The sequence below is a fragment of the Castor canadensis genome, chromosome 6 (assembly GCF_047511655.1).
Source record: "Castor canadensis chromosome 6, mCasCan1.hap1v2, whole genome shotgun sequence".
Classification (NCBI taxonomy): Eukaryota; Metazoa; Chordata; class Mammalia; order Rodentia; family Castoridae; genus Castor; species Castor canadensis.
This window is the reverse complement of record NC_133391.1, coordinates 46,112,936-46,128,205: the sequence shown is the minus strand read 5'-3', so window position 1 is coordinate 46,128,205 and position 15,270 is coordinate 46,112,936. Positions and strand designations below refer to the sequence as shown.

At 33.7% G+C, this 15,270-nt stretch overlaps 1 protein-coding gene across 2 annotated transcripts in view; it reads right to left on the bottom strand.

Moving 5' to 3' along the window:
* Positions 1-1,270: 1,270 nt before the first annotated feature.
* The window catches only part of Hfm1 (helicase for meiosis 1), a 117,790-nt gene continuing 103,790 nt past the window's right edge, over positions 1,271-15,270 (bottom strand). The window contains exons 33-39 of one of the 2 annotated variants that reach the window (XM_074076498.1): positions 12,456-12,535; positions 11,410-11,498; positions 6,649-6,882; positions 5,078-5,168; positions 2,750-2,867; positions 2,498-2,652; positions 1,271-1,801 (exon numbers count right to left, since the gene is read on the bottom strand). In XM_074076498.1, coding sequence (XP_073932599.1) covers positions 1,732-1,801; positions 2,498-2,652; positions 2,750-2,867; positions 5,078-5,168; positions 6,649-6,882; positions 11,410-11,498; positions 12,456-12,535 — 837 coding nt within the window. In that variant the 3' untranslated portion in view covers positions 1,271-1,731. Of the gene's footprint in view, positions 1,802-2,497; positions 2,653-2,749; positions 2,868-5,077; positions 5,169-6,648; positions 6,883-11,409; positions 11,499-12,455; positions 12,536-15,270 lie in introns of those variants that run through there. The other variant, XR_012448942.1, reaches the window with a different exon arrangement.

The following is a 15,270-nucleotide window of genomic DNA, read 5'->3' as shown; positions in this document are numbered from 1 at the left end:
CCCTTACATGCAGCAAGTATACGGTGACATTTTCCAACAGTTCAGATGATTGTTTGGGTTTTTTAGTAATATGGTATTTTTAAATTGAGGTATAGACATTGTTTTTAAAGATACAATGGCAATGCATACATAATAGGCTATAGTATACTCTAAACAAACCTTTATATTCACTGGGAAACAAAAAAATTTATATAACTTGTTTTACTGATATATGCACTTTATTGTAGTGGTCAGGAATGGAACGTACAGTATCTCTGAGTATGTCTGTACTTTATCATATTATTTTAACTTCTCTACCAGAATGTAAAGTAAGTTCCATAAAAACAGAAACAGTGTTTTCATCCTTCATAGTGCCAAGTACAGTGTTTTTCATTTAGTATATCACAGTAAGTCATGTTGAATTAAATTACTATTTCTTTAGTATTAAAGTCTATGTATGAAAGATAGAGTTTAATGCATCAGTTTTTCATTTTAATAGCATTTAAGAACTTTTAAAGGTTTGATTGATTCAGATGCAGAAAAAAAATACCAATTGTAATGAGAACTAAAATAAACGACTAGTTTCCCTTACTTTTCAACATAAGGCAAAACCTCTTAGTTTTGTCCTAAGCTTTTGGACCTAAATTTAAAACATATGCCTCATAAATGTTTACTAATATTAACAATAATAATGAAAATTTTTCTTCTACACTTGCCTCTAGGGTTTATGTACTTAAAGAAAAAAAATTTTTTTGTTTTTAGATTTGTAGACAATACATTTATGATATAGGGTTGCTTCTTTTTTATTTTATTTATTTATTTTAATTATTTTTTTTAAATTCACATGTGCATACATTATTTGGGTCGTATCTCCCCCCTGGCCCCCTCCCCCAACCTCTCCCTACTTCCCCTCTCAATTCCAGGCAGGTCCTGTTCTGCCTTTATCACTAGTTTTGTTGAAGAAAAGAGACAAGCCTAATAAGGAAGACAAAATGTTTTTGCTAGTTGAGTTGAGGACAGCTATACAGAAATATTCCTAGCATTGCTTAAAGAAAAAAATTTTCCAAAATTTCTAAAGTGGGCTTCAACTTCTCATGATACTGATATCATAAGTAAATTAGAAATTAGCATGTATAGAGTGCTATATATTAATTATCAAGAAATAATTTTGAGATATAATTTGTTGGAAAATAATATAATACCTTTGTGTTATAGTAAAGATCAGTATTGTAAGATTTTAGAATTCAGATCATTGAAAAACAAGCTAAATGAAAATGACTAAACTGATTAATCATTCATTTATTATTGCTCAAAACTAAATAACAGGTTCAAATAGCCACTGGGTTCTTAAAAATCTAAAACAGTATAAAACAAGATACATGAGAACTGTATTAATGAACAATCTATAATATAAACATAGACACTGACTTAGCATTTTTTGCTTTCACAGAATACCTTAAGAAATGAAATCTTAAATTAGTTTCTGTCAAAGTCTAACTAAACAATTATTTCTCAGTCTCAATTGATGATCAGCTAATTGAAACAAAGAGACTTTTAGAAATGCTTTTCAAGATGTTACAATAGAATGGAAAAATAGTCCATATATTTTCTTGCAACAAAGTCAATAAAACTGATCAATTTCAAGAGAAAAATATCTGAACAATTATAAATTATTTTTAAAAATAGAAGGCATGCTTTGGGATTCAGTATCTTTATACTTTCTCTTATTATGAAGTTTTTTATTTGTCTGTTTTAGAAAATGCCATCAAATATTCCTAGGAAAGTCTTCATTTCATCAGCATCATCATCAGGATGATAACCACTGAAGAAAAAGAAAATGTAAAAAATAACTTTTTGAAAAACAATTTGCTTTAAAATACAGAATAAACAATGTATACTAATACAACATAAATAAACTTGAAGATACTTCTGAGGATAATATACCAAATGAACTTTAGTATGCATAACCTTGTCTGTTGGAAAAATTAAGACTTTTAAACTGTAAAAGATAAGGACCAAATTTCTTAGTTGTTTCTTCAAATATACTGGGAAGTAATGTCATTTAATAAAAGTGTGAAGAGGCCTCTATGACTCTTTAATGAGAGAAACTGCCACAGAGTTTCCCTTTCAAAAATGGCCAATGGTGGAGACACTGATTAGACTTATTCTAACTTTGTCATTGAAATAACTGGCTGGCTAAAATACAACTTGAACTTTTGAAAAATGTGATCTGCTAGATCTCATTTGTGGTTCTCAAATGACATTACCCTTTATACAATCAATACATTGTATTCAAATCAGTAAAAACAAGTTTACCAACTCAATATACAAACATAACCTTCAAAAACTTAAGATATCTGATGGAAAATATCTCAAAGAGCTCAACTCACTAAAATTTCAATATCTTTAAATAAATAAAAGGTTTAGGCTGTGATCTTTAAAACAAACCAAGGAAAAAGGAATGTTGAATTTATTTATACAAAATTTGTACTGTATAATCCTAAAGTGTATTTCTTACCTGAAATCAATTTCCTTTTTAGAGTCACTGTTTCTAATGAAAAAATCCCCTTTCTTAAAAGTATAAGAATTTGATTTCTTTTTGGAGTGAGGAAAGGAAAGCTTCTCAATCTCTGGTGACAGACTTTGTTGCTGTTTCCTTTCTTGTAAATGCACCTATATTTTGATGCAAAAAATAGCAATCATTGTAAGTTTAAATATTTTGGCAAAATTTAAAAGAAAAGCAAAGATACAAGGAAGTGCTTCTGCTTACAATATGTTCATCTCCAGTGTGTTCAGGCAATTGTGTTTCAGAGGATGGACTGAACTTGGACATAGCACAATTTGAAAAATAAATATCTGGCTTCTCGTGTGATGAAACAAAACTAAAACTAAAAATTAAAATTAATTATTTGTAAAATATGGCAAACAAGAAAAACAAGCCATCCTAATTTACATTAATAGTATTTTGGGAGTATGACTAAAGTTTATTATATTATACAAATGGGTTATAGAGATTTGGTATATTTCTTTTCTTTAAGACCACGCCACAATTTACATATTTCAAATTAGATAAGAGTATGATTTTTTAAGCGATGATAGAAATAATCGTTCAACAATTTTCTCTAAAATTAAGTCTTATGCTTAACTGTCCAGTACCCAGAAGTCTGTAAATCTCTTTTAAGTTCTACTTGTTTAACTTTTATCCTCCTTTCTCTAATCTGGTCTTACTCTAGATAGATATCTCTAGTTATTATTATTATTATTTTTGGTGGTACAAGGGTTTTGAACTCAGGGCTTCATGATGGCTAAGCAAGCATTCTAGCACTTGAGCTACATGCCCAGTCCTCTAGTTATTTTAATACATAAGATCACAGCATACTACAATTTAACTTTCTGTATTACATTTACTCATTTATTCATTCAACCACATCTATTGTTCACTACCATATGCCATACATTATGCTACGAGCTGGATACAAAGCGGTAAACAAACCCTCAGTGAGTTACCATCTAGTAGAAGAACAGACAATGTATAAAAATAAATATATCCATACTCATAGAGCCTGAAATTATATGGAGGGAAATGACTAGGTAATATCATAGGAAATAAGAATGTGGAGGCTTAAACTTATTTTCAAAAGATGGTTATCAGTACATTTCTAAATGGGTGACATTTCAAGATGACACTTTAAGGCTAAAATGTGATAGCCATGAAAGGAGCAATGAGCAGTGGGTGGGGGTAGAAGAGTCATGTATACTAATGGGACTTGGATCTTTTTATTTTTCATTAATAGATATAATATATACATAGCAAGGAATTAAAATAGTAAAATAAATATCAAAGGAAAACAAGTGTCCACACCAGAACCTTTGGTCCCATAGCCTCTGTCCCTAGAGTAACTTCTCATACATAGCAGTTATACAGAGGCTTTTTGTTAGGATCCATTTTTAGTCTTTTTTTTTTTGGGAGGAGGAGGAGGCAGTACTGGGGTTTGAAGTCCAGGCTTCACGCCTGATAGGTAGGCATTCTACCACTTGAGCCATTCTGCCAGCCCTTAGGATCCATTTTTAAACCCATTTATCTTCTGTTGGTCACTTCTAATCCCTTCCAAAATTATTTGTAGTTTTGTAAAGTGTGATACACAAAATTCTTCATGTGCTTTGCTATTTTAATCTGCAATTTATTTAGTTTTTGCTTCTCTATACCCACAACTTTGTTCTACTTAGATGCTTATATATCTATTTATTCTATATGGCTCAGAGTTAGAACTAATGACAAAAAGGTAAATTTTAGGCCAATATTTTTAAACATTATTGGATGGTCAGAGAGATTAAACATGGGACATTTTTTGGAGTGAGTGAACTCCTGGGTCACCAGAGCTATTTTGGTAGAGATGGCATGATAACTTGCTAATAATACTGAATAGTAATTCAAAGAATAAGCAGGGAGGAAACCGATCACAAAATTAAGCATTGTTAAAGCAAAAAAAAAAAATCTTTAAGTAAAATATTGAACACTGAATAAAAGGTGGTCAGCATTTCTTGTATTTAGGGAAGTTTTGACTTTGGCCACACAGAAACAATTAGCTAGAGTGAGGAGTGGTTACTCTCTTTAGGTGGGATACTCTATAGTTAGCCTTGAACCACCAAATGCTAAAGGCATTTGAGTTTGTGACTCTTGACCTACAGATACAGTACATCTTGACATTCAAAGGCCCTTATAATCAGACCTCCACAATCTCATCTTTAATACTATACTTGAACACAGAATGTCTTTTCAAGCCTTACTCCTTTTTACCTACACTCACCTTTTTCCTACTTGTCTATGAAAATTCCTAGGTTCTAGTCCCAGAGACCATGATTCAGTAAATCCAATGTGGGGCTCAGGGATGAGCTTTTTAAATATGCCCCAGTAGGTGATTTTGATGCAGGCTGCTTGACAATAGCACTTCACAAGACATCTCTCTAAGATTAAGAGGTTGTGTTGACTAGTACCTTATAGCTTCTCTGACGTCCAGTAAACTCTACCTCCCCTTTTGATTATGTTTCAAAAGTATATAAAGTGGTAAGAATTACAAACCAAAGTTCTAAAACTTGCCTGTTTGACATTTCTTTTTGGATTGTGTTCTTTGACTCTTGGAGGGGTAGTTTCCTTCCCCTGGTACTTGAATCCAAAGTTTTTCCAAATCCTATGTAAAGAGATAACATTTTGAAATAAAATGCCAAGAAACAGCTGAATAAAGCTTTTCACTAGTTTGACAAAGGATCTCTCCAACAGACATGATCTAGTTAAGAAAGAAATGTATAATTCTCAATAGTCAAATTTAATTTGCATAGAAAAATAAGGCATAAAGCTAGCAAAATAAAACTATAAAACACATAACTTATTAGTCACTATGATCAAGTTGAAATTCATTCAATATTTTCAATGGCCTGCATATAATTATTTAAGTGAATCAGTTTATTGAAATTGATTTTTCCAGTAACAAAGCTATGCCCTAATAGGACTAAGCGACCTCAAAGAATCAATATCCCTTACCTATTACCTTACTGTACACAATGACATTCAATCTTGAGGTAGGGATTAGTAGTTGTATAGGAAACTATGCCTAATGACCATGTCATAGAGATTTCTAGGCCTATTTTGTAAAAGTGGTCAAATTCTGATCTTTCTAAGAGCAATATTAACTCTTTAGGTAATTCTTAGAGCCCTAAGGTAATAATATTTCAACTTCTAACCAGTTCCCTTGGAAAAAAGTTTGTGGGTCTGGGGTATGAACTCAGGGCTTCATGCTACCACTTATTTCACACCTCCATCCTATTTTGCTCTGGTTATTTTGGAAATCTAGTCTTGTGAACTATTTGCCCAGGCTGGCCTTGACCCACAATCTTCCTGATCTCATCCTCTCAAGTAGCTAGGATTATAGGTGTGAACCACTGGCACTGGATAAGAGTTTGTTTTTATAAAGAGCACGAGGTAGGGCATATTAAAAAGCAGCAAAACTATAATGGTGGGGATATGATCTACTTTAGAGAGGGACTGTATCCTTCCTTCAGCCTACATGGGGAAAGAATATCTCCATTTGATATCTTGTCAACTACTTCCCAAGATTTTAATTCTTTGTTTCAGTGAAATATTCAGAATGAATTTATCTGCACAACTCAAAGAACTCTCATTATTTTTGATTCATATATGATTTAAATATAACTTCCAATACAAAAGACACTAATCCTTTCTTACTTTTTTCTGAATGGTCAATATTTTGACTAGGAAGAAAACTTACCTTTTTTGCAAGTGGATGAATATGTTTAAAAATGGAATATTTTTGTGCTTCACAAATATTGCCAGATCTTAAAATGCACAGCAAGATAGTCTGTTTTATGAGGGAAAATTTAATAAACAATCTGAATTTGAATAGGGTCTCCAACAAAGAGAGAAACTTCAGAATAGAAAAAGCTCACTTGCTAGTTCATCATCATGAAATAATCTTGACCTTTACCCTTTGTATGGGTTACTTTTTAGCTTTGCTAGAAATTATAATCTTCACATACCAAATCTAATTAAACAAACACACATAAATAGGCAAAGAAAATTAGTCGCAGGAGCCAAAATAAAAAATATTTGAAGAATTTCTAATGAAATTACTTCATGCTGAAATACTGCTTTACCTGGTATCTTTGTCTTCTCAGTATCAGTTGAAAAGATAGTAGCTTCTATTAAGTTTTCATCATCAAAATCATCCCAAACTTCATTTCCCAATTCAAAGTTCACATTCAAAATTTCTTTGCCTTTATCTGCATCTGTCAAATTTTGGTTTCCAGATACATTAAGATTTCTGTTGAACACCATTGTTTGATGTGCTTTCTCATTTAAAGTTGTAGAATAGCTCCATCCAGAAAAATCTGTTATATGTTTATGTGAAAGTATAAGTACTTTTTAAATCATAAGCCTCTCTTCATATTGATATAGCAAACATATCTTTCAACTACTAAGCAGAGTTCTTGAGCATTACATTTCAAAGGCATTGGTCAAGCATTGTTGAATATTGTGTTCAGCCAATTCTATTTACAGTATTACATATTAGTAATTGCACTAAATTTAATTTTAATGGATTTTAAGACAGTTTTCTCTTAATTTCTATATGTAAGTAACTCTACAGAACACCATTATACAGTATTTCTATTATATAGCTAAATAACCTCAAGAACATAAATAAAATAAAATAGATTAAGAAACAGACTAAGTGATAAGTTCCTAAACTGTCATAAGGATTAGGAAAAAACAGAAGTATAGTGAGCACAAAGAAGACAGAAAGAGGCCAGGCTACTGATTCACACCTGAAATCCCAGCTACTATGGAGATGGAGACTGAAAGGATAGCCATTCAAGGCTAGTTCAGACAAAAACTCAGCAAGACCCCATCTAAACCAATAAGCTGGGTGCAGTGGTGCAAACCTGTCATCTCAGTTATGCAGGAGTCATCAATAGAAGACTGTGATCTAGGCCAGTCTGGGGAAAAAACATACCATCCAAAGAGTGATTAAAGTAAAAAGGGCTGGGGGTATGCTCAGGTGTTAAAGTGCCTGCCTAGCAAGCATGAGGCCCTGAGTTCAAGCTCCAATACTGAAGGAAGGAAGGAAGGGAAGAGGGAGGGAGGAAGGAAGGAAGGAAGGGGAGGGAGGAAATGAGTGAGTTTAGAGGCTAATATGTTAACTTTTAAGTAGACATGTCCCAGAAGGTGATTATGCAAGTGGAGTTATAGTTAGAAAGAGATATAGATTTAGAAATTATCACAATATAGTGATTGAACACATGGACTTGAGCAATATTGTCTAGGAGAAGTTGTTTTGAAGTGAGAAGAATAAAGAAGCAAAAAGAATTCACTTCATTTTGCAATATCAACAGGAAGAAAAACCAGACTGAGAAGTACCAGAACAACCAATAGAATTATTTAATTGAAATCAACAGACTTCTAAAAGGAAGGAAGGAAAAGACAGAAGTATCAAATACTACAGAGGCCAAAAGTAAACGTTGAAAAGAGCTCACAAATTCAGCACTTAGGAGGTCACTAAATGGCCTGAGCAAAAACAGTTTCAAATAGTGATGGAGAACCAAATTTTAACGAGTGAATGGTGACCAGATTATAAGAAAATGAGCATAGTGAGTGTAAAGTGCTCTTTTGAGAATTTTTATTTTGACAAAAGGAAGCACGAGGTAGGACAGATATTCCAGGATTCTGGATTTTGTCTGTCTGGGATGCTTTTTATTCTTGTAGTAGAAGCACCTCTATTTTCCTTTGAGGAAACTTGCCTCCACTATTCCAAATTTTTTATGGTACCCTGCCTTCCCTGGGGTTTCAGGGACAAAAACAACCCAACTCCCAGGCTACAGGGATTGATCAAAGGATGAACACATGACTCAAATGAAACCAGTTAGAATGAACTCAGGTGTGCAAAACTAACAGGGAAGACTACCTTTTTTTCTACTGAGACCACTAAACTTGGGGACTACTTGCCATGTGAGAAAGTCTATTTAACGAATAAAGCCAATTAGCAGCAGGGATGGCTAAAAGACTGAAAGAAAGCCACGGAATGATGAGATCATTTGAGTGCCTGAATCTAGTCATGATTAAACCCAGATGCCTGCTTGGACTTTTCAGTTGATATGAGATAATCAGTTACCCTTTTTGTGCTTAAGTCACTTTGAGTAGAACTTTTATCAATTTATAATCAAAAAGGTTATGACTAGCTAGATGGAGACATGTAGCTGAAGAAGGAAGAGATGTGAGCATATTTATATGCTAAAGCAAGATAATAAATCGAGAGATATATAAAAATAGAGGAAAGGGGAGAGGGATAACTGGTCTCCTGAAGTTCAAGAGAGGGCAGAATTCAATGTAGTTAAGTTCACAAATGAGTCCCAGCTACTTGGGAGATGGTGGCAGGAGGATGACAAGTTAGACGCCAGCCTGGGCAAAGTTAGCAAGATCCTATCTCAAAAACAAAATATAAAACAAAAGAGCTGGTAGCATGGCTCAAGTGGTAGACTTGAGCTTTAGCACATAATGGACTCTGGGTTCAATGTCCAGTACTGCAACAAAAAGAAAAACAAAACAAAAGATTACAGGTGGGGAGAGAAACCTTGAATAGAAGAACAAGTAATTCTTCTTTCAAGACCAATAAAGGGTTAAGGATGGGTACAGAGACAGAGAAATATTTAATTGGGGTAGGGTGGGATAAGATGGTAGAAAGTATAAATTCAATGCTCTGCAAGCATGAAGCCCTGAGGTCAAACCCCAATTGCTCCTCCCATATTCATGGCCAACAGAGACTGATATGTGAAAAGTATAGTAAACATACTCACTGCTACTATTAATAGTACCAGATACTATGCTAAGTGCTTTAATACATTATTTCATTTAATTCTAAAATATAATCAAATGGAGAATTGAAATGAAGTGGTTAAGTACACTATGAAGGGTTGAAGTAAACAGAAGAAGTAGAACTTTGACCTAGTAGACTGTTTCCAGATCCTGTGAGCTTAATGCCATACTGTATGGCAGGAAAAGGAAGGGGAGAGAAGGGGAGTGGGGTGGAGGGGAGAGAAGGAAACACAGCAGCAATTTTAGGAAAAAACAAGCTAGTGGGCTATAGGTTGAAAGATAATAAAAATGAGAGTTGAATTTTTTTTAAACCTGCTTTCCATTTTCGTAATGATATTCAGACTTTGAATAAGTTGAATAAATGCTGTCGATATAGGGTAGGCAGGTGAAAAGGAGGGAATGACAATGACACAAAAGAGCCATGGAACAGGTGCAGCACTATATCCAGATACATTTTGCCATCCTGCTCCACCATTGTCTGGGAGTAACAGGTGATTACGAATGAGACTACTTCTTGGTCCAGCAGCCAACAGTCTACAGCAATAACCCCAACAGAATATTTTCTAACTTTAGAGGTTAGCCAGAGGCCTCATTTACTTCTCATTAAAGTGAGGTTTCATGCACATACCGCCCCTCAAATCACCTCCTTGGTTCTGAAGATACCTTAGATAAACCACTCCTCATTCTCTGGTTCTTGGAAGAACCCTCCCATTACTTGGAAAATTCCACAATTATGTACATATCCTTAGCATAATTGTTAGCATAATATTAAATCCTAATCATAAAGGTGCCAAAGACCCAGTGCTCAGGGCACTTGACTGCTGTCAAGCTACCTGTCTTTAGTTTCTTTTGGGGGTGTACTATTGCTGTATGATTGTGTATGCTTCAAAAAAATCTAGCTTTTGCTTAAATAAATCTGCTCTGTTGAAGACGCCCCTGAGTATCTATCCCTGAATTCTTTCTTGCATGAGTCCATGGAGTTGTCCCATCTCCAAGTGAGATTAGGGAACTTCCTTGATCTGATATTGGGTTTGATGGATGTCATTGTATCACAAAAGGTGACAGATGCTCCACCCCTTGTCTCCCTAAAATTATTTATTTATTTATCGATTGATTAATTGATTCTTTTGTAATACTAGGGATTGTACCTAGGGCCTTGCACATGCCAGGTAAGTGCTGTACCAGCCCCATAAGATCTTAAATTATGACTAAAGGAAACATAAAATGACAGCAATGAAATAAAGAATGGCAACAGAAGTCAATGATACACATGAAATTATTTTCAGAAAAACTCAAAACCTACCATTTCACTTACATTTACATATAACAACTCGAATAAACAACTCACTGGTCAGCGTTATTTCTCATGCATTTTAAGAGTGGCTATTGATAGCATGATCTAGAGAAATAATGCTAAAAATATCAGAATCCAGTGTAATGATGAACCAGGCATAGAGCTGAAGAATTAATATGCATTATCTCATTAATTTAATGATAGACACATATTAAAAGCAAATCTAGATTATGAACTTCCTAGACCCCTCAACCTAGATTATATTATCACAGTTTCGCAGAAATTGTAAGACTCATGTTTGATAACTGAAGAGGTATTAATGGTCAAAGATGAGATGAAATTTAGGTCCAAAGGAGGTAAAATAATTCCCTAAGATCACACTATTTTGTAAAACTAAACTGATTTTATAAACATAAAGTTATTTAAAATAATTCTAAAGATATGTGAAAGTAATAATTCAGCATTTTAATATTGTTTACCCAACCATTCTTTATTTTCTCAGCTCTTTCTCATATTATCTTTAAGTAAAATAGTCAACACTGTGTAGGGAAGATATTTAAAAAAAATTCTTGACATACAGCAAGATCATCTGAAATAACAAACTCAAGAATTTGAAACTGGTTCAATAACCCAAGAGAAAAAATGTTGCCAAGTTAAAAGGTGCATATTAGATGTTTCTAAAATTATATTACTTGTTAATCCAAAGTAATGATAAATCATATTCCCTCTTAAGTCAATATCAACAGAAATTTACCTTTGCCTTGATATTCAGATGGTTCTTGTTGAACTTTTTCATAGATTTCATGCTGATCCCACTGCTCCATTATAGGCAATTCAGGTATGCTTAAATATATGAGGACAAATAAAACCATAAAAATGTTAAAGAAAATATTATAATGAATTTGGCCTTAAAAATCTTACTCAGATAAATGAAAAATGGTTTGTTCACGTAACCCTTTTATGATAAACTGCAGCCAGCCTACATAGTAAAGTATATAATGGGAAGAGACCAACACTCAGTCATCTTTACATGGCCCAAGTAGGTATCTTCTATCATTGTACCATCTTTAAAAATACATTACTATTGCCATTTTTAGTTAGATAGCAAGCACTGAGATCTCTAGAAGTAATGCTGGGCTCTAGTACTCTGGTTAACTTCTTGTTTTGTATTGGTTGGTAAATAAAGTGAATGTCATCCCTGTGTAGAAAATGCCCTTATCTGGATGAGAAATTACATATACTGTTGTCTTTTAGGTATCATGATGTAGCAAAAGAACAATGAACTACCATCTAAAGACTTCTGCTTACTAACTGGGAATATTTTGTCAATAAAGTGAATAAATAAGTTATTTTATGAGTCAGGTTGTTACTAAGGTCAAAAGAGTGCACAAAAGTAAAACTTTTAAGTTATAAAGTAGTTTGTAAATCTGAAGTATTATTAATAAGAAATGATCATTTGAATAGAAAGTGTAGACTTTGTATACCAACATGGCTTCCCTTCTAAAGCACAGTATATTCCTGTCACTTAAGTTTAGAAGGCATAGAACCTGAAGGGATGATACATGGAGTGGGGTAGTTCCCTAGAAAAGAGATAATTCAACAAATGTTATATTATTCTATAACTGTAGGCTTCTAAGCAAATTTACAGTATGAAAGACAATGAAATCCTTCATATGGAACTAAATGACTACTGCAATTTTCTTTGAGTAGCCAGTGACACCTTCCCTTGAATAAGTGGCTATGTGGAGGAACAGAATATTTAAGATGAATATTTTAACTTAGATATTGACATATTTGTACCTTGATATACTGGGAAGGGAAGGTTTTGGAGTAAAACCAAACCTTTTAAGGTCCATACTTTGAGATTTATTCATCTGTATCTATTAATGAAAAAAATTACAAGTTTAACATAAAGACCTTAACAAAAGATTCAAACAGCAAAATTCCTGCTAGGACATAAAGTCCAGAAATCAATGAATTAGAAGAAACTGAGGTTTCTTCCCAATGAATCAGGCCCTTCTTAAGTACTGGCAATCTTAATGGCTCTTTACTAGTTGTCTTCTCTTCTCACTCTGTATGTTCCCAGTGAAAGATTTATTTACTCCCATGGCATCAATGATCATCTTCATATGAATGACTCTCAAAATCTGTATTTCTAACTCAGCTTTCTGTCCTGATTGTCAAACTGTTACATCCAACGACCTTTAGGACATCTTTCCTAGATATCTTGCAGGCCTCTAAATTGTTTTTTTCTCAATGTGAGGGATTGAACCCAGGACTTCATGGATGCTAAGAAAGTGCTCTACTATTGAGCTCTAAACTCAGTATTTCTCAAATTGAATTTATCCTATCCCTACTTTCCCAAACTTGCTTTTTTAAAACCGTTCCTGCCCTACAGGGGCCCAGTTTCTCTACTGGTTACTCAAGTTCAGCCAGAAATCTGGGCATCACCTTTAAAAACCAATCAAGTACAATGAACAATATCCCTGAACAGTATTTTAAGCTCAGTCATGTCTTTCCATTTCTACTGCCATTGCCTAAGAGTAGACCATAATTCTACTTTAATTATTGAAAAAAAAAAAAGCAACCCAATGAGTCCCCATATTCCTATTTTTTCATTTTCTAACACTTTCTCTACATTGAAGTCAAGAGTGATCTTTATAAGTGAAATTCTGATCAAACCACTGATTAAAGTCCTTCAGTGGTCTCCCAATACTTTGAGGACAAAATATAAATCCCTAAAATAGCAAAAATGGTCTCCATCTAGCTCCTATTTACCTCTTCAGCCTCATCTCTACTTCTCAACTTATAATTGAACTCTACACATGCTCTATTATTTAGCTCCTTTAAAAATCTCTTCCTCAAGTTTATAGCCATGAGTGCATATATTAAAAAGATTGAAAGATCCCAAATCAATGACCTAATGATACATCTCAAACTCCTAGAAAAACAAGAACAAGCAAATCCCAAGACAAATAGAAGGAGAGAAATAATAAAAATAAGAGCTGAAATCAACGAAATAGAAACCAAAAAAACCATACAAAGAATTAATGAAACAAAAAGTTGGTTCTTTGAAAAAATAAACAAGATCGATAGACCCCTGGCAAACCTGACTAAAATGAGGAGAGAAAAAACCCAAATTAGTAGAATCAGGAATGCAAAAGGGGAGATAACAACAAACACCATGGAAATCCAGGAAATCATCAGAGACTACTTTGAGAACCTATATTCAAATAAATTTGAAAATCTAAAAGAAATGGACAGATTTCTAGATACATATGATCATCCAAAACTGAACCAAGAGGAAATTAATCACCTGAATAGACCTATAACACAAAATGAAATTGAAGCAGCAATCAAGAGTCTCCCCAAAAAGAAAAGTCCAGGACCTGATGGATTCTCTGCTGAATTCTATCAGACCTTTAAAGAAGAACTGATACCAACCCTCCTTAAACTGTTCCATGAAATAGAAAGGGAAGGAAAACTGCAAAACACATTTTATGAAGCCACTATTACACTTATCCCAAAACCAGGCAAAGACACCTTCAAAAAGGAGAACTATAGGCCAATCTCCTTAATGAACATTGATGCAAAAATCCTCAACAAAATAATGGCAAATCGAATTCAGCAACACATCAAAAAGATTATTCACCACGACCAGGTAGGCTTCATCCCAGGGATGCAGGGGTGGTTCAACATACGAAAATCAATAAACGTAATAAACCACATTAACAGAAGCAAAGACAAAAACCACTTGATCATCTCAATAGATGCAGAAAAAGCCTCTGATAAGATCCAACATCATTTCATGATAAAAGCTCTAAGAAAACTAGGAATAGAAGGAAAGTTCCTCAACATTATAAAAGCTATATATTACAAACCTACAGCCAGCATTATACTTAACGGAGAAAAATTAAAACCATTCCCTCTAAAATCAGGAACCAGACAAGGATGCCCACTATCTCCACTCCTATTCAACATAGTACTGGAATTCCTAGCCAGAGCAATTAGGCAAGAAGAAGGAATAAAAGGAATACAAATAGGTAAAGAAACTGTCAAAATATCCCTATTTGCAGACGACATGATCCTATACCTTAAAGACCCAAAAAACTCTACTCAGAAGCTTCTAGACATCATCAATAGCTATAGCAAGGTAGCAGGATATAAAATCAACATAGAAAAATCATTAGCATTTCTATACACTAACAATGAGCAAACGGAAAAAGAATGTATGAAAACAATTCCATTTACAATAGCCTCAAAAAAAATCAAATACCTAGATGTAAACCTAACAAAAGATGTGAAAGACCTCTACAAGGAAAACTATACACTTCTGAAGAAAGAGATTGAGGAAGACTATAGAAAGTGGAGAGATCTCCCATGCTCATGGATTGGTAGAATCAACATAGTAAAAATGTCGATACTCCCCAAAGTAATCTACATGTTTAATGCAATTCCCATCAAAATTCCAATGACATTCATCAAAGAGATTGAAAAATCTACTGTTAAATTTATATGGAAACACAAGAGGCCACGAATAGCCAAGGCAATACTCAGTCAAAAGAACAATGCAGGAGGTATCACAATACCTGACTTCAAACTATATTACAAAGCA